At 37.8% G+C, this 25,603-nt stretch overlaps 1 protein-coding gene across 2 annotated transcripts; it reads left to right on the plus strand.

The window, feature by feature from the left end:
- The first annotated feature begins 8,967 nt into the window (after window positions 1-8,967).
- On the plus strand, window positions 8,968-21,615 carry LOC107326361 (erythroid membrane-associated protein-like). Of its 2 annotated transcripts, XM_015889778.3 has the most exons (12): window positions 8,968-9,052; window positions 9,327-9,398; window positions 11,966-12,232; window positions 13,271-13,369; window positions 13,767-13,793; window positions 14,071-14,097; window positions 14,915-14,941; window positions 15,757-15,783; window positions 18,106-18,132; window positions 19,103-19,123; window positions 19,211-19,237; window positions 20,738-21,615. In XM_015889778.3, the coding sequence occupies exons 1-12, from the start codon at window positions 9,031-9,033 to the stop codon at window positions 21,277-21,279; spliced, it is 1,185 nt and encodes a 394-aa protein (XP_015745264.1). In that variant the 5' UTR covers window positions 8,968-9,030; the 3' UTR covers window positions 21,280-21,615. The 2 variants fall into 2 exon arrangements, with proteins under 2 accessions (XP_015745264.1, XP_025028753.1); XM_025172985.2 differs by lacking the exon at window positions 9,327-9,398 and having other exon boundaries at window positions 8,998-9,052.
- The last annotated feature ends 3,988 nt before the right edge of the window (window positions 21,616-25,603 follow it).

Consider the following 25,603-nt stretch of genomic DNA (forward strand, 5'->3'; position numbering starts at 1 on the left):
CCCCTTTACCTAGAAGGGCGTGGGTCTCCTGAAATAAGGCTACTGAACAACAATCCATGGACACAATAAAGGGCAGAGAAATATTGATAGCTCGAACCTTACCACCACTAGTTAGGCCTTAATGGTGGCTCTCACCCGTGTTTAGTCGGGTTCATCCTTCGTTGACCAGCAATACTCTAGACATCTCTTCTCCCATTTCATCTCCTCTGCTCTTCCTTAAACCATGGAAAGCAATGGGATCCAAGGCTGCAGCTGCCCTCTTATTCCAAGCAGTGCCTAAGGCCTCAGTCAGACCATGCAGCGGACTATCAGGAACAACCCTAGTTCCCTCTAGAACTCTTCTGGGTCCATCAGTTGCTGGGCGCAGACTGCTCTAATAGGTCCTGCCTCCCTGCAGCAGAGAGTAGTGCCAGAGGATCTCATGATCTGACTATGGCAGGGGAGCTGGAAAGAGCTCCCCCAACTTCAGATCACACTGCCACTGCTGCAACATGAAAACCAGATCAGGTGTGTGACCTCTGTCCCATGTCAGGCTCTGGATGATCTGGGATAGCCCATGAACTCCTGGACCCACTCCCAGAAAAGGGAGATTGAAATCCCCCAGGACCATAAGCCTGGGGAATTCCACTGCCAACCCTGAGATGGAGTGGAGGAGCTCAGGCAGGGAGGTTGCTATGTAGCAGGCAGGCTTGTACAATAGCAACAGTCCCAACTGACTCCTAGAGCCCAACTTATGGAACAGGGTCTCACATCCCTGAAAGTGGTAAGAGACTCACAAATGATAATTGACACACCCCACCTCGCCTAGAGTCATTGACACACCCAAAACCCAGCTGGGCATTTTTCCGAGAGCGAGCCCCCTGTCCAGACCCAGCCAGGTCTCAGTAATACATGCCAGGTCAGCCTCTCATCTGTGATGAGGGAAACTTTATTACAGGCTGACCTGGGGCTTGGTAGCAACAGTTGAAACCAGAGCCTCTGAAGACCTGCTGATGAGGAACTGGGATTGAGAATTGAGGGCCAGAACAAGAAACCAGTACAAGGCATCAGGGAATATTCCCCAAGAAAGGCCATTCCTTGTCTCCCACCATATCTTCCCTTGCCCATCACCACAACAATGTTCCTATTTTCCCCCAGGGTCCCCAGGCCCCCAGCCCCCCACCCCCACATGCCCTCCGGTTCCCAAAACAGGGGATCCTGATATCTTTCTTTTACATTCTTTCATCCTATAGGAGGGGGAAGCTGAGTCCTCCAGGTACTTTAGCTCTTGCTCTCACCACCTCTGGAACTCAAATAGACTCCCCTCCTTCAACAGCCTACCAACAAAGGCCTTGCCCACCAACTGTTCTCACCAGGCTGGCTAGGGTTGCCCTATTCCATGCCCACACCAATCCCCCCCAGCTCTCACCTGAGAGAGGGCACTCAGCTTCCATCAAGGGAAGCCCCCCACCATTCACAAGCAAGTTTTAAAAATCAAGGACAAAATGGCCTCCGCAAGGGGGGGATCCATGGCAGCTCTCAGGCACCAACCATCGTCTGCTGCTACCCCCTCCCAACTCAGCTCATCATAACCCTCCAGTTCCTCCAAAGGGAAAACCAGGCCATCCTCCAAGTCCTGGGCAGCTCCTTGATCCATGGCTACAAAGTTTTAAAATAAATGTTTTTAACAGTATATGCCACTCACATACACTCAATATGGAGTTGGGCAACTTGAAAAAGTTGACAAATAAATATTATGAGATGATAACATACATACATACATACATACATACATACATACATACATACATATGATCACCAGTGCAAGGTAACTCTGTCATGAGGACTGACTAATGGGAAGGATGGAAAAAAAGGAAGTAGGGAGAAACTAAATAAATATATGCGAGAACAAGTATAGGGAACAAAAACTGAGGAAAGAGGGATGTTACTAATGTACAAGATTTCAAACAGAATTACACAATTACATGTGGAGTAAACCTAATATTAATAATTCACAGTCCAAGATGAAACCAATAAGCATTAAAACATATAAAATAGTTGAAAATGCATTTCTGTCTGTCCGTCCATCCATCCATCCATCCATCCATCCATCCATCCATCCATCCATCCATCCATCTCATTAAAAAAAAAAAAAAAACTGTGGGGAAGGCACCAGTCATTTCCTATAAACTAAAGCTACAGATAAAAAACTTGTCTCCACCATTGATATACAGTATCTAAGAATTGGTCATTTATAAAGAAAGTAGTGATTCCCTCTTCATGAGGGAGGTTAAAATTTCTTGTATCTAGACTTATGAATTCTGATCTCCATTGTATATAAAGTAGACATTTTAATAGGACAAAGGACGTAGGATTCAATTTCTGTAATGATGTGCAGTGCATCAATGCAGGTCAGAAAAAAAGCCTCCTACATGGTGCATGAAGAAGAAGAAGAAGAAGAAGAAGAAGAAGAAGAAGAAGAAGAAGAAGAAGAAGAAGAAGAAGAAGAAGAAGAAGAAGAAGAAGAAGAAGGGGGAGGAGGAGGAGGAGGAGGAGGAGGAGGAGGAGGAGGAGGAGGATCCTTCTGGATCTTCCCTTTAAAACCTCAGAGAGATAAACCGTGCTGTGAAATTCATTGGGGAAGGCTCCAGGAATTATCCATTCAATGACAAAGGCATACTCTTTCAAATAAGATTTGTTTAATATTCCTAGAAAGTCGTATCCTGTACTATTGTTATGGTAGATCTAACTAAAGATATGGATGCAATTCACCAGGGTTAATAGATTTCTTTACAGAACAATATAAACCCACTCTTAGGTCTACTTCTTTGTGATATAAAGTCTCCCCTTTGCAGTTGATGTGACTTTTGATTCCAAGACAGCTCACCCAAGACTGTGAAGTGTTTGAAGCTGGGAAAAGTGTCAGAGACAGAGGAAATATTTCTAAGATTTCTAACAGTGAGGACGTTCCTCATCACATGGGGATCCTGGCAACACAGGGATATTCCAAAGGCAAATATTACTGGGAAGTAGATGTTAGCCAGAAAAAAGAATGGGACTTAGGAGTTGCATCTGAATCCATTCCTAGAAAGGGGAATATCAAGTTATTACTGCAAAATAAGTATTGGGTCATAGGTACTGATGGTGGGAAAGTTTACTGGGCTCAGCAGACCTATGGACCCTTCTGATAGTGACTGGAAAGCTGACAAGAATAGGGATATTCCTAGATATGTCAGCAGACAAAAGACTTTCTTTTTATGATCTCCATAGAGAAAAGAAATTGTACACATATACCATCAATTGTTCTGCGAAGCTCTATCCTTTCTTCTCTCTTGGAGTAATGTCTGTAAAGGAATATAACCAACCACTCAAAATTGTTGAATTTTTTTGAAGAAGAAGAGATTTTAAATGAAAAAAACTACATAGAGGGAGAAATTCCTTTGAGAAATACATAGTTAATATAGATCTCTTCAATACAGTATGATTCTCTATGCTTATTTGAAAATAAATTTAGAAATAAATAAATTTGGAGATTTGAAAATAAATCACTGAATTCCTCCGTAACAATAATTTTGGATGCTGGATATAGTCATATAAAACAAACACTCTGATGCATGCTCTTCTTCCATTTTTTTCATTCTATTATAGATTCATTATATAATATATATTTATGCAAAGTTCTCAGAAAGTTTGTTAGAATGCTGTTTTCTGAGCAATATTGCTCAATAAAATTTATATTATCCTAAGAAGGTGTGATGACTTTTTTTTCAGAAATGGTCTTGTAGTGGTCTTATCGAAAGTAGTTTAGTTTACCCAGTTCAGTTGGAATGGAAATGTATTATGTTACAGTTTTTTGTTTTTGTTTTAAAGATAGCGGGCAGGACAAGTCTTGGTGCTGTATGTAATTATAGATCTAAATAATTTGATCTGAAATAAATTAGCAAAAAAAACAACAACAACTTTCCTTCAGTATCTATAAAACATAATACCACAAAGGATGTTGTGATGCTACCTCCATTCCTTCTCTTCCCTGAATTCAATCCTTGGTCCCCTTCTCCATAAATATATACTGAGTCTTCTCTTGCCTGAATTCTTCTGGATATCAGAAAGAACTATAAAATAATTATTTGAATTAGTGTAATGTATCACTGAGATAAATTAACCAAGGAAATAAGTGTGTCAGCCAAGATTTTGTCCCATTCAGAAAACAGGTAATCAATTCTGAGTATGTGATATTTTCAAAAGTAGTTGAAATTTTGGACAATAACAAGGTGAAAGCTATTTGATGCTTTCCAGAAACTCCAGTTTACTGTTCCCATAATTTCTTGCTCTTGGCCATAGTGGCAAGTTGCTTATAAATTTTTTAAAAAAATTAAATATGTAGTTTGGCTGGGCTTCTTAAGGTAGAGTATATTCACAGCTTGGGAACAGTGAGAAAGAAGGCTGCCTCCTATGTACCTGACATATGGCTTCCAGCAATGAGAATACTTTAAGAAGAGTCTTTCCCAAACTTCTGGTTTATTATGGAAGAAGCAGTCCCTTGTAACTCACCAAAAGGCTTCTAAAATATACTGTATATATTTAAAACTATTAAAACTTTAAAATTAATGTGACTGAAAATAATTCAAAACCAGAAAAGAACAAAACAAAAACTATTTAAATTTATTGTTATTATATTTATTTCTGATAATGGTTTATATTGTATAGTAAATTTATTGTTTACTTTGCATTTATGTATAAGTGCAAATCATATAAAAACCCTACTAAATAGTAATATTAAAAGGTGCAGAATAACAGTTCTTGATAAACAGACATGTCTTAGCTTGGTTCTGAAGGCTACTACTATTATTTTATTATATAAATATATAGTATATATAATATATTGCTTTGAAGGACCTATTGGGAAGAAAAAATATTATACATTTTTAAATAAATAATTCAGATAAATCAAGTCTGTACTGTGACATGCTTAAAGAAGCAAAAATAGAAGGCTTAAAGCCACTTTAGCTTATCAAACTATTAGTTAGGTGATGAAATAAATTTTGGTCTTCCTGACTAGTCAGTTTGAGCCTGAAGGTTAAAAATTTGATAATACTTTATATGAGAGCCAGTTTGGTATAGTGGTTAAGGCATAAGGCTAGAAAGTGGGAATTTGTGAGTTCTAGTCCTTCCTTAGGCCTGAAAGCCATCTGAGGGACTTAAAGTCAGTCACTCTATGCCAGCCATAGGAAGAAGGTGATATCAAACCACTTCCAAAAATGTTGCCAAGAAAACTACATGGACTTGTCCAAGCTGTTGCCAGGAGTCAAGACAGACTCAAAATCACAACCTCCCAACACTCCCCCACTCTTCTTTATATAATAAACGGGTGGATATTTGTGTTATTCAGTCAAACTGAGTCCCAGGCCCTGAAGACATGCCTTTGAGGAGATCTTTCCAAATTTTACCTGCTCTATTTCACAAGATTTTGCAAGATCGGACAAATGTTCAGATGGCCTGAATTCCCAGCTTACTTAAGATACCTCCCCCCCCACACACACACACACATCATGTGGCTTTGGAAAACTTCCTGTTGCTGCTTTAATTATGGATATCTCTTGAATGACCTTCAACTACACAGACTATTTTAACTCCCTTTGATTGCAAACACCCTTTTCCCAAAACATTACACAGTTGGATGGAGGATTCTACTGAGACAAACAGACAGACTTCCTGAAAATTAATTTGATTTCCAGCTCACACTCACATAATTTTTTTTCATTCATATAAAATACTGTATATACAATAATAATCTGTCTGGTAAAGTGACAGGCCTGGATCTGACCACAGCTTGAATTTGAGAGTTCTGCTTACAGCAGACCAAAATTTATTACCTTAATATTAAGGCCCTAGAAAAACTTGGTTTTTTTCAGGACCATTTCTTTGGTGACAGATGACATTACCCTCCCTCAATGATAGAGGACCTCTTTTGTCAGTGTGATGCATTCTTACCTGGCTAACATAAGGGCATATGTGCATCTACAGTTAAGAAGCGACATGCTTTGAAGTTCCAGCCAATTCCATTCAGATCAAAGTTGTGATGATGCTACTAGAATTCTTAAAAATACTGAAGGGAATCTGCTATAAGTTGTAGAGCTCATCCAATGCACTTTGGGGGCTGGTAGCATTGCTCATAGGGGTAATCTTATCCCAATACAGTCTCCAGATCCAGAAATCTACCGAATGCTTATAATTATGTTGCTTTTAACCAGAATGAGATTATTAATGCTCAATGAAATGAATGTATGAGTTTTGTGCTGCATTCCTGTAATGGTTACTGTATATTTTACAAGTGCTATTTTGTATATATAACAATAACAACACAAAGATACTAACAAAACCATGGGAGATTTTTTTAGCTATGCTGATATCTGCAGTTTGAATTTCCATATATCCAGTTGCATATAGACAAAGCAGAAGCATGTTTCTCATATGATTATTCTTAAGAAAATATCTACGTAAATGCAACTGTTCAATGCATTGAATGATTATTGTGTTTTTTAAAAAATGTTCAAACAACCTGAATTTAAATAATTTAAAGTACAAAAGCAAAAACAAGCAAAATTTTTATAGTGTGATTGATATTTGCAATTTAAATTTCCATTTATCCAAATGCATATTTCAAATCAGGCTGATCAGCAACTTATCCCTCACCAAAATATTCAATGTCAGTTCTGTATGAAATGAAATAAATGCAAGGCTTCTTCAGTAGGAAGGAGAACAAGAAAAGGAATAGCTCACAAGAACCAGCTGGAACAATCTACCTCTAAAGTCTTCCCAGATGTTCTCTGGTATTATTTGAACTGAATGAAGCTATGGTAAAAATGCTACGCTATTAGATCGTCAGTGGGGATTGGAAACCAGTGTCATATTCTGATAAAGATCTACTTTCCAATTAACTCTTGCCACTCAGCCAAAATGAAATGCAGCTTAGATTAAGAAATAAAAACTATAAATATGACTGTGTGTTGCACACCACAGTTTTGCTCTCTTTCTATTGTTTATTTTCATGACACCTTTCTCTTCGCTTGTGTTGAACTAAATCAATATAGTATGGCCAGTTCTTCCTCTGGGAGAACATTTCAGGAATGGTGAAATGAATGAATGCCTTGAGCATCTCCACCCATTTTCACCTTTAATTCCACTCAACTGCAACCTATAACATGCAAATAAAGGCCAGAGTCTGGTCTCAGGCATATTGGGATGGTCTTATGGGCACAAGAGAGATGCTGATGGGCAATATAAGTCACTATCTGGCTTTTTGCACCTCTGTTTATTCATTCTTATTCTCTTTACAGAAGAGAAGCCACCAATAGTACAGAAAATGCATCTATGAATTGTTTATCTCTCTGTGTTGCCTGAAATCTAGGACTAGTGAACCACTGCTGTTCTTCCACTGCTATCTAGATGGTTTTTCCATCTGGGCTGGATGGATCTGATTCTTTCAGAATCATCTGATTTTAGGATTCCTGCTCATAAAATAACACTTAGAATTGCATATGATGTTAAATAAAAGCCAAATAATTATTCTACTGTCTCTGCATTTGTTGGCTGATGTTCATTTAGTCACTGGAATAAAAATTCCTGCTTCATAAATGCTGACCTGGGCCTTTTTTTTTTTTAAAGTCTCCAAATGATAAATGCTAAAAAACACCAAGCAATTGCTTAGGTGGGTAGTATCCTTTGGTGACCATACAAGCCCAACTTTTTGATGAATGAATTTTCATAAAAGAGTGGAGTAGAATACTTTCCTCCCTTGGAAAATAAGAGAGTCTAAGAGCCACCTGTGCTAAGATATAATGATCTCTAGGTAGTGGATTCCAAGGGTGGCAGTCCAGAACTTCTTAGTGTCTCCAATCTATATACTACTAAAACTCTCACATCTGTAACCTTCAACTGGGCAAAACAGTGTGTCATAGGGTAACAATTTTTGAATCAAGGTCCCTAAAATGGGCTAATTTACAGAATGTGTCCAAAATCCAAGACCCACTCTCCAGTGGGATTTAAATTGGGGAAATCTCATGCCACAGTCAGCGCAGGTCACACAATCATCATGCATATATCCCCAACCTCTTTCCCAGCTCCCTCTGTCCCCTGAGCTCAATAAACTGATGGCAAGGCCCAATGGGTGAGTGGCAATTGGCTGCTTTGGAACTGAGGCAGAAATTTAAAATCTCTTAATGGTGTTGGGCATTGAGGAAAGGATGAGGGAGTGACTTGGATGCCTGCTGCTGAGGTAGGGCTGGCTGAGGGGTGCCAGTGGTTGAAGGGTGAGCCTGCTTCCTCCTTCAAGGAAGGGCCCTTGGGGACACATTAGAATGGGGAGTGGGTGCTGTTCTCCTCACAGTCTGCAGTTCCCTTTATTCCACCTCCCCCCAGCAAAATGGCGGGTAGTTCTGTGGGTCAGCTGAGGAGAAGGAGGAGGCTTCACTGGGACTCTCTTGAGGGTCATGAGGGGAGGGAAAAGAGCTCATGCCTATATTATTTGTGGGAAGGAAGGAAGGAAGGAAGGAAGGAAGGAAGGAAGGAAGGAAGGAAGGAAGGAAGGAAGGAAGGAAGGAAGGAAGGAAGATTTCTGATGCTATCTGCCAGCTTCCCACAAGCAAAATCAGTGGGGAAGCTGGAGCGTAAGTCGCTCACGCTCCCACTACTTTTTTTGTCCTTGGTCATTCTCTTTCTCTGTTTAGGTAAGGAAATATCTCTGAAACAATGACCCAACAGGTCATGGGTTGTCTAGTTCCTCTTGAGATTCTCAAAGAGATTGAGAGACCTGGTTGAAATGGCACTTTCCATTTCAACTAGGGATTTCAAACTAATCAGAGCCTCCCGGTCTCATGACTGCCTTCTTGATGAAAGAACTTTACTTGTGTCAACAAAGGGACAGTTTACCACACCCTCCAGTGTTTCATTGTCAGAGGACAGTAAATAATTAACAAGATGATTTATGGTAAGAAAAGAAGTGATACTGTATCGGTCTTATGCCTTATGTTTAATATTGCTTCTGGCTAAATCATGGAAGCTTTATACTTAAATGGTAAGCTATTTCAAATTTATTTAATACCCCTTTTCAGAGAATATTGTCAGAAAAGGAGAGGTGGGGGGACTGATGTAATCAGTATGACCTCAGCCATACAGTACATGTCAACTCAGTTCTGAGTCTCACTTAGTTTGGTGAGCTTATTCCTAGTTAGAAATGTTCATAATATTGCAATATAGTTTATAGTTATATATAGTTGATAGTTATAGTTCACTTACAGTTCTTGGGATGCTCATCAGAGATGTTTCTGTACGCTTCTTTTCTGGCATAGCTGTTCCCTCTTATTCAGAGAAGGTGGTTGCCCATTTGCTGCTGTTCCTGTTGATGACTTATTCAACAGCAGGTAAAGGTCCTGCATTTTTTATTGTATTTGTGGTGTTAATTTGTCTATGTGTGTGTTTTATTACCAGATCAATTACTTTAATTGGCAGATTAAAAATTATAAATTTCATTAATTAATTGCAGGAATTCAATTTTAACTGAGAAAGGAATAAAAGGAGGAGTTTTATTTTAATTTCTTGTTGTAAGAGATGAAGAAACTATTAAAGATGGCACATTATTACTGAGTGGCAGATTAAGTTCATGAAACTGAAAGTCATTTACACTTTTTTCCAATATGTTACAGCAATCATTTTTAAAGATGTTAAAGTGTTTTGCTTAAAACTTTGTTGATCAATCAAGAAGAATTTAATTGATTATACACTCATTTTTAAGCATTATTCTCAGCTTTGTGGACTTACTTATATATGCTCTAATTGAGAGTGCCTAGAAATGATCGCCATTTCCTCTAACTGTTGTTTTCAACTGCCTGAAAGTAGGGCTTACAATGTAGTTTCTGGGTAAAGATCTATTTGAAAAGGGCAGAAACTTGAAATCATTAGAAAGGACAATCATTTCTGAGCATCACTCAGAATATTTCTTCCTTCAAATAGGGAAGCAATATGATGCCGATGGGTATCTGCCTTCTCATCTGCCAGGCTCCCTTCTCTCCCCACCCCCCAATTTTAAGAATTTTTATAATTAGAAATAAATAAAAAGGAAGTTGTGGCTTACAAAAATGCTTCGAGCTCCATGGAGAAGGCTGTTTTAGGGAAAAAAGAATTATTTGTGTCTGCCACTTAGCGCTTTGTTGGAAGGTTTCTCTCACAGCCCAGAATCAAAATAGAGGTAGTTTAGGACCAGCAAGAACATTCTTGATGGTTCTCAGTTTTACCAATCTGTCTTCTGGTAATTAGGCCTTTTTGTTGTTGTTGTTAATGAAGAGGCAAGATCACTCATGATAGTCATTTTGTGAATGCACCCACATAATACTTTAACATTTCCAAATGTGCTCATTGCCCCAAAATATCATCCGTCCTGTACTTAAGAAAGTTTGCCTTACTCTGTGAAATGTTGTTGTCTTAAAACTGATATTAATAAAAACAGCCCTAAGAATGCTTCTGCTCAGCAAATAAAAAAGTGGATAGGATTAAATACTAAGCATCAGTAGTCTGCAGTCTTTTTAGACCTGGCAGCCACTTTTTACCCTATCCCCAAATTAATCACATTACAAAATTTTAACTTGCTGAAAAACTCAGTATCTTAGGAAACAAAGTGGAAAGCTCCTTCAGAAGGCCTGTGAATGTTAACTCGTGTAACAAAAACATCTGAAGGAATCTGGTAGCATACGTTTTTGTGAACTGGAGCTCACATCTGATGAAGTGAAGTGCAGCTCATGAAAGCTTACACTTTTTAAGTAACATTTGTTAGTTGAAAAAGTTCTACCAGATTCCTTCTGATTTTTTGCCAGCACAGACTAACATAACTTTCCTGTTACAATATCTTGTAAAAAACTGCACTTTCACCCCATAGTTGCAATCAACAGGTGAGGCAAAGTCAGCCAGGGCTGTTGAAACAGTCAAGCTGGGTCTGGGTATTTTTCTCATTGTATAAAAGGACAGCAGTGTGCTTTCCCTTTTGTAGATGTTTCTACGATGTTGTCAGGGTTAAATCTTCTAGGGTCTCACCTTTAAAAACAGTAGCAAAGACACCATAGAAAACAGGATATTATCTTCTACTAGTAGGAGGTAGGCTGGATCTTTTACAGTGGGTGATGTTTAGCTCTCCTCCTTACATATAGAAAGGAAGGTTAGCAGTTGCCCAGGTAAACATTGGCAAATAGGTCCTACTGGTATTTTTGCGGTAGATCTGATGCAGCCTTGAATAAAATGTCATCAGATGCAGAAGACAGCAATGCAGTCTGAATAATGGTATTCATTCCACTGAGAAAGCTGACTTGAAATAAAGTCCAAAGCACTTGCAAAATGCACTGACTTGAAACTGTCTTTAGAATTTACCACACTAGAGCAAGTGAAGGATTTGTGATACCTTAAGTGACTCTTCAGATTGTCATCCTAATTACTGCTTGGACTTATATCCTCCTTGACTCAAAAGTCCAAGTCCTGATGACTTTGTGGACATAGCAGCAGTTTGCACGGGTCAGTACAATTTCTACCCGCCACTCCACTTCCATCTAAAGTACCACCCTACACAAATTAGGTTCTTCCTATGCAGCTGAGGCAGCCTTTTTTTAAAAAAAAAGACTGAAGTCCTGGCAAGAGTCTCTTGGATTTGCAGGTCTCAATGAAACTGCTCCTCTGCCTTCATTAAAGGTATGCTGCTATTAGCTAATAAATTATGGCTCTTTAAATACAAACATTGCTTTGTATAACTTGAAATATGCAAATCAGCACAATTTATGAAGACTGCATCAATATGATAATTGATAGATGATAGATAGATAGATAGATAGATAGATAGATAGATAGATAGATAGATAGATAGGCAGGCAGGCAGGCAGGCAGGCAGGCACGCAGGCAGGCGGGCACGCAGGCAAACATTTCACATTAAATCAGCTTCTTTTGTCTTCAGGTATCAGGAGCCCATTGATTATGCTTCAGCAATATGAGGGCAGTGGGATCAGACTCATCTGCAAATCTAAAGTAGAAGAGTCACCTGAGATTTTGCTGCTTTCATGGATGGACAGCAAAGGCCAGGAACTTGCTTCTGTTCCAATCATTCTTGGCAATGCCAGTCTGGATTTTCTTCTAGAGCCAGGTTATGACAATGCTATCTCCTGCAGGATCATCGGAAAATCTTCAGGTCACGTATTGGAATCAACATCCCTTGTCATTGAAGGTGAATAAGCAACTGTATTGTATAAGTTTTTGCATTACTTTCTATCCACTGCATGAACTGCTTGGCGATAGCATTTGATAAATTGTCCTGTGTATGTATATTGAATAAAGTATATGTATGTCTAAAGTTAATGTGGATACGGTTTTCCTTCCCGGTGAAGCTTAAGTGGGAAAATATAATATCAAGACATGAGATAGGAAATGCTAATGTCAGGATCCATATTATTTTTCCATCTTACAGATTGACTCATGTTTTTTCTTCATATACACATATACACTAAAATACTTAAGTATGCATGGTGAAATAACGTATAAATCATAGCTAATGTAAATCCCATTTATTTCAAGGGTTATTCAGCAGAGATAGGCACTTTGCTACCTTCCAAGTACTGTGGACAACTTCAGCAGTTGTTCATGTCAATGGGTCGGGTACGATCATATCGCTGAAAGTGCCAGATTATCAAACTTTGCTCTGTAGTAGTGGGTCCAGATCTAACCCCTTAATTGTGCTGTTTGTTTTGTTCCTTAGAATGGACACTCTCTCTTCCATCTATTGGCCTAATGCTTGTATGATAGAGTATTGACCTAAATTTAGACACAATTGAATGGACAGCTCTATAGATATGGATAATAGTCATTGTATCAAGCCCCATAGAACACTTTCAGAATTCTGCATGATTAGCCTCATCTCTGCTTTCATTTTTCCTTTTGTTAACACTAGTTTAACTCAGTTTAAAGTGTTGTGATATTAAAGATATCTGGCACTTCCCAGTTAATAAATGGTGGGCACCAAATGGTGAGACAGTGCTGGGATCAGAGAGGGGAAAGTATGTATAATTGTTTATACAAATTGAAACTGGAGGTGAAGGTCAGAATTCATAGCTTATGAGGTTGAGCAATCCCCGGATTGAAAACATTAATTGTCTTAACTATGTATCTCTCTCTCTGTAACTGCCTTTTATTTTTTTAGCCTTCCGGTCATGAAACAACTCAAAAATCAGTATTATGTAGTTTAATGGTACTTTCTTTTTATTTACAGATACCTTTTTCCCTGCCATATCCGGATACATGGTTGCCTTTTTTCTGATTGCAGTGCTTGGCATTCTTCTCATAATCGGCACTGTTTTTAAACTAAAAAGTAAGTTTTATCATAAATGCTATTAGAAAACGAGAAGCACCTGTGTGGGCAAACAGTGAACTGAACTACATTTTAATAATTTTATGTCTCACTTTAAAATGCAGTTTCTAAAAAGCTCTTAACTGCTTGGCAATACATAGGATATGGTTATTTACCACCAGCTAAAAAAGGAAATTCATCATAAACACGATACTAGGATTTGGAGTTCACCTCTAGGAATTTTATGTACTGTATACACCAAAAGTCTCGGGGTTGATATGCCTCTCTTGGATTTGTCAAAATACTTGTCAGACATGGGCATTCATTATCACATGATGCTTAGAATGCTTTACTCATATGTAAATACTCTGTCCATATGTACTTGCATTAAAAATCATGTTTTTATATTTCATTCCAGGAGACAAACTGAAGATTGCTCAGGCAGGTCAGTTATAGTATCATCTTACAAGAGTGATATGTTGGATGACACCAGTAGGAAGTGAAGATAAAAGGTGGTGGTGGTGGTGGTGGTGGTGGTGGTGGTGGTGGTGACTCTAGGCAAAGCTGTGCACATTGTCAGATGGAGCACACTGGAGAATGTGAAAATCTGAGATATAAATCTAACTTTGGTGGCAAATTTAATTTTATGTTATAAAGTTTAAAGTGACTTAAAGGATACAAATCATCATGTTTCAATTGCTGTTCTTATCTTTCATGTACAGTAAATGAAAAGAATGCTCTACAGGATGGTAACTATGGATTTCTTTTTCCTTCTTCCTGTTGCTGCTGTTTATTATTGTTATGATAGTCACACAGAGACATATGCTGGTAAAAACAAAGACATTTGTTGAGGCTGAGTGATGTTACACATGTCATGATGTCATTGCATAAATAACCTGAATTATGTTACTTGCATAATTTGCTCAATAGTTGTCAGCCCTTTAAGGTAGACCAGACTTGTACTACATTTATTGTAGAGCTATAGTTACAGAAGCTTGGAAGTCAGAATGCGCTCCCCACTTCCCTCCGTTTATCTTTGTGTGAACTAGGAAGAGGCTTAACTCAGATGTTTACCCTCATTACTTTCTTGGCCTGGGCTTAAGTCCCTTTTATCTGACCATTGCCTTGGTAGCTGTGCTTTCTCTTGTCCTTTAAGGCCATTTCCTCTGCCCTCTACCACAACATTATGATATGCATAATATCACCTTGTCTTGTACAGGACATGTATGCATACAAAGTATGAGGCTAAGCTTGTACTATGGGGAACATGGCATTTATTCAAAGCTGCCCTTACTGCCGAATCTAAAACTAAACTGTTTATAGAACAGTCCTCTGATATTTAGCCTATTCTCCTATAAAAACATGTATGCATATGGAAAACATAAGTATTAGGTCAAGTAGGTATGTCTATGAATTATTTCCTTTCCTATTACGATGAAACACATGTATAATCGGTTTTGAATATCCACCTGATATCAACTGATAATATTTTAGCATATGATGTTTTGTATCTTCATATGCATTTTCTCCTGTATCAATGTGTAACATGCATCTTATTTCTTGTAGAAATATTAAGCCTTCAAAATTCTCGAGGTAAGAGCATTCTTCAGTTCTGAAGGTTGAATAACCCAGTTTACTGGATAATTTATTGTAGGGTCTCATAGCAATTCCATGCAGATTCTTTTTTTTCAGAAACTGAGCTAGAATAGGGTATAAAAAACATTCAATATGGAGAGCAAAAACCTCAATTGTCATGTTTTAAAATTTTATTCTGAATGTGGGATAAATGGATATAGGACAAAAAGGGGCATTTTGTTCCATAAGGTATCATACCATGCCCACAAGCTAACAGTTAACTGAAATAATTGTAATGTTACTTAGTCAATTGCTAACGCTAACTCTAAGTTCCTTGGTGCTGATCAAAATTGAAGAAAGACCTCACTGAGTGATACATGTTCCTTTACAACTAGGGTGGAGAATTTTGTTCCAAGGTCCATGTTTGTTTAATTAGCTTCTTTAGCTTTACCTGCTAGAAAGCTAGTTTGTTATAGGAACTGTAGGCTGTCACCCCAACTATATTTATGGCCTTAGGACAAAAAAAAAAAAAAAAAGAATGAGTAACAGGCTTGATTTAAGTTCCCTTTGTTCCATAATACATAACATTCAAAATATTTAATTTTTTTTTCCTTCTGGAACACAACATACACAAACTGTTTTGGCAAAATATTCCAAATGGGGCTGTTTTGTTCAAAGCTTGAAATAACATTTTAACAATGCTCATCTCTAGGAGCATTGAATCAGTATGAAGATTTGAATCAATATGAAGTCTAGAATACTATTTGATTATTTATTTAAACAATTAATGCTTTAGCCACTAGGGGTCTAACTCTACTCTATTTTTTCCCCAGAAAGTGAAAAAAAACTCTTTGAAAAAGGTAATTCTGTAGCTGTTTTGTTGTTGTTGTTGTTGTTGTTGTTGTTCAGTCATTAAGTCGTGTCCGACTCTTCGTGACCCCATGAACCATATTGCGCCAGGCCTTCCTGTCCTTCACTGCCTCCCTGAGTTTGCTCAGTTTCATGCTCATTGCTTCAGTGATGCTATCTAACCATCTCATCCTCTGCCGTCCTCTTCTCCTTTTGCCTTCAATCTTTCCCAGCATCAGGGTCTTTTCCAAGGAGCTGTTTAGTGTTGCTTATTTAATGTATGTGCCACCTTCCTCTTTATTCCAACACTCAGAACAGTAAGAATATGGATATAAAAGAATGAATTTAATCATTAAATTGTTAATATTTAAAAGTTGAGTGAAATGGGTTTACTTTTATTATTTTCTTACATGGGGGAGGGGGAGCCAAGAACATCTCTTTATGGAGCACATATCATATCCCTGGAACCACATAGGAGAAGACCCTTTCCTGAGTAATCAAAAGTTCAGCTTCTGACAATTGGAATATCTTCAGAAGCCCCTCTCCTGTTGATGTGAATAAAAGCAAGGTTCGTAGTAGAAGAGACAAGGCTCATATAATCATAGCCTATGCCATTCAGGGTTTTAAATGTTAAGAGTAGCACCATAAACTCTGCCAATAGGCAATTCTAGCTACTTCAGGTATTTTAATAGGGGCATGATATGATCCTCCTACCCCATGATGATCAGCAGCTTGAGTACCTCATTTTGCGCAAACTGCAATTTCTGGACACTTTTCAAGAGTAACCTCACATAAAACACACTGAAATAAAGGTGGCTTGTAACCAAAGTTGGCTTAGTGTCACTAAGGAAGGGTCAGGAGGGAAGGGCTTGTTGACATACTAGCCATAATTGTGCAAACAGGCTTCTCACCATTGGTGCTATTTGGAAATCCAGGGGTAGTTGGGGGGTCAGAAAGCACTCCCAAATTGTGAATCTGTTTCTTGGGAGAATACAACCTCAGTCATAGGATCTGTCAGCACCTCTGTTTTGTCTGGATTTAATTTTAGCTTGTCTTCCCTTATCCAGCCCATTACTGAGATTAGGAAATGATCAAGATTATTGCTCATTTCCTTAGAATGAGAAGTTAGAAAGCAGAAGAGCTGGGTATAATCAGCATACTGAACCAAACTTTAAAGATTCTCCCCCAGCAGTATCATGTAGGTGTTAAACAGCATAGGAAACAAGATAGAACCCTGTACAACACCATAGGTCAATGGCTGAAGTGTTGAACAGTAGTCCCCAACCCCCCTTACTGGGCATATCAGAAAGGCCCAGATCTGCCAGACAGCCCTGAAGGATACTATGATTGATGCTACTGAAGGCCTCTGAGAGGTTTTAGAGAAGTGGAAGAGTTGCACTATTGCTGTCTAGTTTTCAGCATGGGATATCTACCAAAAGACCTCTCTTAATCCTGGGGTCAGTCCTATCCTGACAGGTTTAATCAGCCAGGAAAAGCAAAGTTGAACAAACAAGTGGTATCCCTTATTTCTCCATATTCCTTTTCTGCATTCTTGAAATCAATAAAGAATCCTTGTTTGTTTATTTATGCAATTTCTATAGCCACCTATCTCAATGCAAGTGTCTCTGAGAGGAATTTTAATAAATAAAACCATTAAAACCATTACAATTTATACATATAGGCAGCTGAGAATATGAAACTGACAAGCAGTTGCTAGTGTTACCTCTCTAGGATGTGCCACAATGCTGGAGTCCAAGCTGAAGCACATCTAATATACTTTTTTTGCAAAGAATGATGAAAATTGCTTACAAAGATCCTCTGACTGTTCCAGCTCTGCTCCCCTCAATATCTTGTTTGAGGAAATGTTGCATAGTATGGAGACCATTGCAGGCTTCTTCTGTGAAGGCACAAAGGACACAATGGAGGCAAAGAAGCCCTCTTCACTGTACCCACTGTTGTGGAGATGAATTTCAACTAAGCTGAAAGGGCCCTTCTCTGTATTTGATCTGATCCATCATGGGAATAACTCTATTTGTGCTCCAGCCCTCTACAATAATTGCTATGAGCTACCTGGCAAATCAAAATGGCAGTTGAGCAATGCTAGACTGAAGAAAGAAGTGATGGTGTCCACTGCCTGGGCCATCTCTATACAGGCCTGCAGCAGTATTGGTAACAGGCAAGCAGGAAATTGCCTAAGTTCCATCAGATGCCTCATCCGAACCATTTTAATCAGCCTTCCACCCCTGCAGATTTTAGAGCAACTAATAAACTAAAACTGACATAAGGGGTTTTCCCTAAGTCTTTCATTGATTCCTCAATTTGTTTGCTTATAGATCTGAAAGAAGCACAAGATAAATTTGGTAAGGAAATGGATTCCAGTATACTTTTCTGTTGTTGGTGAATGAAGGTATGAATGGAATTGCATCCAGCTATTTTCAGACTTCACCTAAAATGATGCTTAACTTAGCTCCATTATAAATTTAAACTCTCTGTGATATAAACAATACTAATATTTAGGAAAAAGGTGAAAGGAAACCCCAAATACACTTGTATGAAAATAAGATAAGTGTCTTGAGATGTGTGTGTGTGGGGGTGTGTGCGCATGTGCATGTGCACATACAAAATCCTTGACTGTGAGGCTGTGTTTCTCAACCTTGGCAGCTTTCAGAGATGTGGTCTTAAACTCTCTGGCTGGGGAATTCTTGGAGTTGAAGTCCACATCTCTGAAAGCTGCCAAGGTTGAGAAACACTGACCCATGGTATGTTCCAAACCTGATTGTATGTAAGGCTGTTCTTCCAAACTGTTTTTCCAAGGACATAAATGAAGGCACTTGTTTACTCAGCCCTGGTCTTAACAATGTCTGGGACAGACAGGAGAAGAAACAGCTCCTCTGTCTTTGGTGGATCTATTCAGGAAGTTTAAGGATGCATGTTAATGCATCATATAACATCAATGTTTCATATAGCAAACTCTACTCCTTTAGTGGCTGAATGGAAAGTTTAGTGAAAGGGAACTGAAGTGTTCTTTAAATGCATTATAGGCATGTTATCCCTTCCAAAGGCTTAACATACCTATTTTACCCATCCTCTCCCAAAACTGGAGGGGCAAAAATGGAATTAAGGCTACATGACCATCTTTGATTGAGGAAAATAAAACAGTTTGTTTACCTGAGTTCAGCAAAACTTCTTACAGTACTTTTTTGTTGTTGTTCATATTTAATTCTAAGCCCTTCATATTGGTTGCTATATCATTTTTGTCAATTTTTAAAAACTTAATTATACTACTACAATCAGTGTAATATTGCTAACTGAATAACGTCTCTATTTCAGCAAAAGATACAGCAGAATTAGGTGAGTTACAAAGATCCTGCTGTCTTTGAAATTAAATGTGAAGTCCTTGCAATCTCATCATTTTTGTTTGTTTGATTTATATTGCAGATTTCAGGAGGGCATCATCCAATGCAGGTATATTTATTTGTGAATATAAGACCTCTAGTAACTGAATACTACCCAAAAGTATAAAGAATCCATATTAAAAATGCATCTAGCAGCTAACGAGGAAAGTGCTTATGAGAAATAAAGAAATGCATATTGCAGGATAAGGAGAGGAAAGAAAATAATTAAACACTCCGTACTCCCTTTAAATGGTTAGTAGTCACCCCATCAGATGCTGTTTGCATAAACAAAAATTAAATACAAAGGTTAATTTCACATCACATCTAATTTGGCCCTAATTCCAGTCATAAATTACACTAGAACTCCATTATTCTCAGAGTCCCTGCAGACATAGCCAATATTTCAGTTAAGAAAAAAAGTAAGCATAAACTTGTTCCCCCAATTGAAGTGAAAGAAAAATGTTTGCTTGGAAAAGCTCCATATGCTCTCCATTTATAAAGGAAATTGTGGGATCAAGGTCTTTATTAAGGCTGGGTTCAGACAGCTGTTTTCATTTTTAAAAATAATGGTGGTTCCAGCCTTACATTGAATTAGAACAGTGATCCTAGATTGAAATTATTTTTAAACAAAAACCTGTTTGAGCAAGTCCAAATAAAAAGGATCTTAATATGAAGAAATAATGAAATACTTTTCATTTGAAATATCATTTTATTTATTTGCCACTTTAAGATTATGTGCAAATGGGTTTGGAGGTCCTGTGAGGCCAGTAGGCAAGATATTGACCACACTTGTTTTAAATGAGCAGTTAATGTAATAATTCAAACACAGAATAGGAAAAGTAACAAGTGATCAGTGACAATAAATATAAAAAGTTTGCTTTCAGAATTCAGTATTAATTATGATAATTTTGTTCATAAGTTTAGGACATGCAAAGTTTGAGACATGCTAATGGCTGAAAATAAGTTTTAAAATTCTAAGATTCTTAAAAAAACATAGCAGTCTAAGTCATTCTGATTAGGTGAATTTATAAAATCTCTTTTTAAATGTACATATTTCTAGACTTTTATTTGTTGGAAACAAAAGTTAGCAAAATGCATGTTTAGAGGTTATTAGTAAAGAATAGCTGGTTATTGTTAATATTGTTCTCATTTTTACAAAATATAAAAACAATTTGAACTTCAGGTTATAATATAAATTGTACATGATGTTTAATAATCATTTTCTGGGGGAGAATGAAAAATACTGACATATTGTTTTAAATACAGTTTACTAACTGTGGAGTCCTTGGGGTTCTCTGAGCTTGGTTGTTTTTTTGCAGACATTTCATTGCCCAGCTAGGTAACATCTTCAGTGCAGTGAAGATATTACCTAGCCAGGTAATGAAACATCTGCAAGAATACAACCAAGCTCAGAGAACCCCAAGGACTCCACAGTTCAACCCTGAGCTACATATATTCTCTTCTACTAGTTTACTAACTTGCAGGGATTTCTATGTGGAATTAATGTGTTAGAGAATTGTGGCACGCTTTCTTTCTATCAATGATATTATTCTGTTTTCCTATTCTCTAGTCAATCTCACTTTGGATCCTAAATGCACACATGCCAAGCTCAACATTAAAGACAAAAATAAAGTCAGGTTGAATCCGTCTGACTCAGGATTAAAGGATCTTAAAGGAACTCCAATTGCAGTGGCAAATGAAGGATTTGATGAAGATAAAAAGTACTGGGAGGTGGAGGTTGGACAAAAACCGGACTGGGAGCTGGGAGTACTTTCTGAGAAGGCAAGAAAGAAACTAGAACAAGAAAAGCTAGAAAAACAACTGGAAGATGATTATGTGTCTATGAGATGGTTCCAAGGTCAATATCATTGCTCTGGAGGAAACAGTTTAATCAGCAGTGAAAATAAAGAATGTAAAGTTGTAGGTGTTTATCTAATAATGGATGGAGAAGAGCAAATGCTCTCATTTTTTGACGTTGAGCAGATGAATCTTATTCGGTCCATCCCTGCCAAATTTTCTGAGAAAATGTTTCCATTTTTCAATCCTGGGAAGGATGAGGGGTATTTGGGAGTGCGCCCAGTGAATATTCCTCCATGTTTAGAATCCCTTTGATATTATGCTTCAGACCCCTTCGACACTTTGTTTGCTTTTTATCAGTTTTGTGTATGGACTGATTTAAACTTGCCATTGCCTTCCTTGATTTCTTTCTCCTACCCTTGATGACTCATAGTTGAAAAGTGTTGTTTTTGAAGTAAGGTGAGATGTTTGATGTTTGGGTCCTGATGGGCCTGAAGATGATGTGATGTTCCAGCCATCCAGTGAGGATTGTACATTAGGAGCTATCCCTTAGTGACCAATGAGGAAGCTTGTTAATGGAAGAAAAAGATCTTGACATAGTTTTAATTTTACATGTTAATTTTGAAACATAATATAAGGATTTAAAAAACACTCAGGAGTCTGAGTCTCTCACTCTCTCTCTCTCTCTCTCTCTCGACTGAAAAAGCAAAATATTCTTCAAATTCAAAATGATGGTATAAAGTATTCTGTCCATTCTGGAAGTTGTACTTCCAAAAATCTGGCTTGTAACACCAATGGAATAGGATTGTGGGCAGATTTGAAATGAAATAAGGAAATATACTACTATGAAATAAAATGTTTCAGAAGCTTCTTCATATGAATACATTAAGCCTTTACACAATCTGCATTCATCAACCACAAAGGAAAACATGTATGTCTGTATTTTGTACCTTCTACTTCATCATGTACCATTCTTTTCCACTCCTGGAAGTTAACTCCTGGAGTTAACAGGCCTGGAGAGGGGCACCAGCTGGAACTGAAGGGAACACTTGATAGTGAGCAAGCTCCTTGCTAGACTACCGGTGCATGCACAGCCCTGCTGTCACTGCAAGCGTGCCTTGTACTACCCATAGGCAAAATGGAACGCAAGTAGATAAAATTATGTTTCTCTGCCAATTGAATTAATAAAAACAGTTAAAAATGCAGCCATGCTACATCCCTTGTCAGCAGAAGCAGCAGGAAACTTGTAATACATTCATAGTTGAAAAAGAAATAGAAACACACAGGTGACAGGACATGACTCTCTTTCCTAGTTGAAATAAACCTTCTCTGCTGCTCAGAATTAGCATTTTCTGCAAAGAGCATTAGTCCTGCTATTAAAGAGTGCTAAATTTGTTTATGTAAATTTTGCCTAACCTGTGATTAAAGGATGCTAAACCTGTATTTAAGAGACAGGACTTTCAAAAGAGTGCTAAACCCATCTACTGTATATAAGGAGTCCATGGAAAGATCTGACATGTGTTTCAAAAAGCACCAATTCTGTAGCTCAGGTGAAAAGCTCCATGGAAGGTTGTATCCAGTGACCTAAGAGGAAGGGGCATGTTTGCAGAAGCTTAAAATAGCTAATCCCAATCCCTGGCTATTTCATAAGCCATATTGTTGAAACAAATTAGAGTGTTACCCATGGCAAAAAATGGTGTCAGGAGAAAGAGAAACCAAGACTTTCAAACTAGAAACCTGCCTCAGCTGTGGGGTGAGGATGAGACAAAGACAATATCATGAGATGCCCACCATGTTCAGTGTGCAGTTAGGGGCGAGTAAGAGGAAGAATGGAAAGAAGAAATGAGGAAAGGAAGTAGGAAGAAACCAAATAAATGAAAGAAATATATATGAGAGCAAGTGGAAGGAGCAAAAAGTGAGGAAAAAGGGATGTTACTTGGGAAGATTTTAAAAGATAACCACCCAATTACATGTAGAATAAAACTATTAACCTATATAATCAAATCGTGGCTATTTGTTACCTCCATGATTAGAGGCACTTTGTCTCTGAGTACCCCTTTTGAAACCCACAGTGGAACAGGACCAAACTGGTTACTTTCCATGGGTCTCTAGATGGCCATCATGAGGAAAAGGATGGATTCAATAGGCCTTTGGTCTGATTCATCAGGACATTTCATTTTCTTAAAACTGAAATAACTGAGACACTGGGTTGGTGAGAAGGAATTCAGAATTTTGAAGGTGTGGCAGTGAAGGAAGAAGGATTGGCTTAGCTGAGCACAACTGAAGAGAAAGTACTACAAAAGTTAATAATTGAAAGGGAACAAAGGTCCAATATATAGGACAAGGTTCTATTCCTTCATTCTGCATTTTAACACTTAATGTAAGGTTGACATTTGCTATTTTGTTGTGAGAAAGAACAGTGACATGTAAATGCACTTGGCTGGGTGCAAAGAACAAGTGCTGTTCTGTATATATTTTAGGCATGTGAAAATAGTTCTGCAAAAATTCACATCATTCTTATTTTTAATCCTCCAGGGTAGCTTTACAGAAATGTCTATGTAGTGCCCAAAGCCTGTAAACTGAATGTGTCATGTAGGCTGAGAACCACAAAATGTGCAAAGTGAGAATAACCCACAAATTTTATAAATAAACCCACTTACCATAAAAACAAGTTTTGCAATGCTTGAAGAAAACATGAAATGGAAGCATAATTAAAGTACAAATGACTGCAGAAAATGCTGGCTTCTATTGAGAATACCTGAATGCTTTTGCACTTGGGCTCGTAAGTACTAAAAGTGCATGTTGGCTTACACATAATGAAGTTATGCCATAGCTTCTTATATGACGATTGCCAAAAGACCCCCCTCCCTCCCCAAATTAAGTTAGCCTGTTCTTGAGTTTTTAGCAGCAGTAGAAACTACTCCTTTTTGAAAAAAAATCAGCAACTTAATTTTTCTATGAAAATAAAGATAATTCCTTACTAATTTATGCTGATCAAGTTGCTATTAAACAACTACAGTGTCAGCTGCAAAGGTGATAATCTTACATAATTTATTTCCAACTTTTAGTTGAGTTGTAAAGAAAAAAGGAACTGGGGCAAGCCTGGATGAGGAAGTATTTTTTCCAGATGGAAAATCCATTCATCTTTGTCCAAGAGGCTCATGAGGGCCTACCATCCCATCTCCAACCTATTATTATTATTGGTCACACAGTCAGACAGATGTTTATACTGGATTTAGCATTTTTATCTACCCATTGAGTCCTTACCAAGGACTTGGGATAGGCAGATGTTGTTGTTTGATGGTGTTAAAGGTATCGCCACAGGATATAAGCCTTTTGCAATTGACTGATGATGATTTTGTCAATGTCGATGGTGTTCATGTCGTGCTCCAGATATTTTGGGATTGCACCTAAGGCACCTATATAACTGTTGGTACTCTCTTTGCTTTCTTTTGCCATAGTCATTCTACTTCTATTTGCAGGTCTTTATATTTTGTGATTTTCTCGAGCTCTTTCTGTTCTATTCTGTTATCTCCAGGTATTCCAATGTCCACTATCCAGACATTTTTTATCTTTCTTATCAACAGTTGTTAAGTCTGGGGTGTTGTGTGGCAGGTGCTTGTTTGTTTGAATTTTAAAGTCCCAGAGTACTTTAGCTCCTTCATTTTCTATTACTTTGTTTTGTGATCTCACCAGTTCTTGCTTACAGGCAAATGGTATTTCTTGAATTATAATAATTACTACTACTACTACTACTACTACAACTACTATTTTGTCATGTCATTTGTTTGTAGTGCGATCTTCTTGCAGCACCTAACTAGGTGGTCCATTGTTTCTTCAGCTTTATTATTATTATTACATTTTTACCCTGACTTTTTATAAATATATATAACTCAAGGTGGCGAACATACCGAATACTCCTGCCTCCTGTTTCCCCCACAACAACAACCCTGTGAGGTGGGTTGGGCTGAGAGAGAGTGACTGGTCCAAGGTCACCCAGCTGGGTTTCATGCCTAAAGGAGGCCTAGAACTCACAGTCTCCTACTTGGTAGGGCAGCACTTTAACCACTACACCGGACTGGCTCTTTATGATCATGACATGCATAGATTTCTTTTCATTGTTTAAAATAACAAAGGCAAATATACCATACTTTTCCAAACAGTTAAAGACAGAAAAGAATTAACCTTAGAATCCTTCATACAAACTGTTAATCAAATAAAATACAACTTCCCTCATTCTAAACCTCTCAATGATAGAAGACATACAGTACTGTAGAAAATATGGAACTATGAAAACCATATTCTTTTTACTTTCTGGAATTAAAAAGATAGCTAGATAACCCTTCCCTTAGCTTTAATTTAGCCAGCTGGACCCATACCTCAGCCTCTAGGGAGTTCATAGCTTTAAATGAATGCTTCTTGCTCATCACCTTCATTTAATAACAATGATAGGTAGAAGATAGTCAGGTTTTGCAAATTTGTTGTCTTAGAGAAACAGCAGATCAAATCAAATTGAAACTATGTTTCTATCTCCATCTGTAAAAAAAAAATACTGCAAACTCTGCTTTATTGTCTTTTATTATGAAAACATTTCTTCAAGGGGAAGAAATGTGCAGTAAACTAAAAGTAGGGAAACAAA

The sequence above is a fragment of the Python bivittatus genome, unplaced genomic scaffold (genome assembly GCF_059951505.1).
Source record: "Python bivittatus isolate LINGU-HERP-01145 unplaced genomic scaffold, Pbiv_v1 ctg000440_np1212, whole genome shotgun sequence".
NCBI lineage: Eukaryota > Metazoa > Chordata > Lepidosauria > Squamata > Pythonidae > Python > Python bivittatus.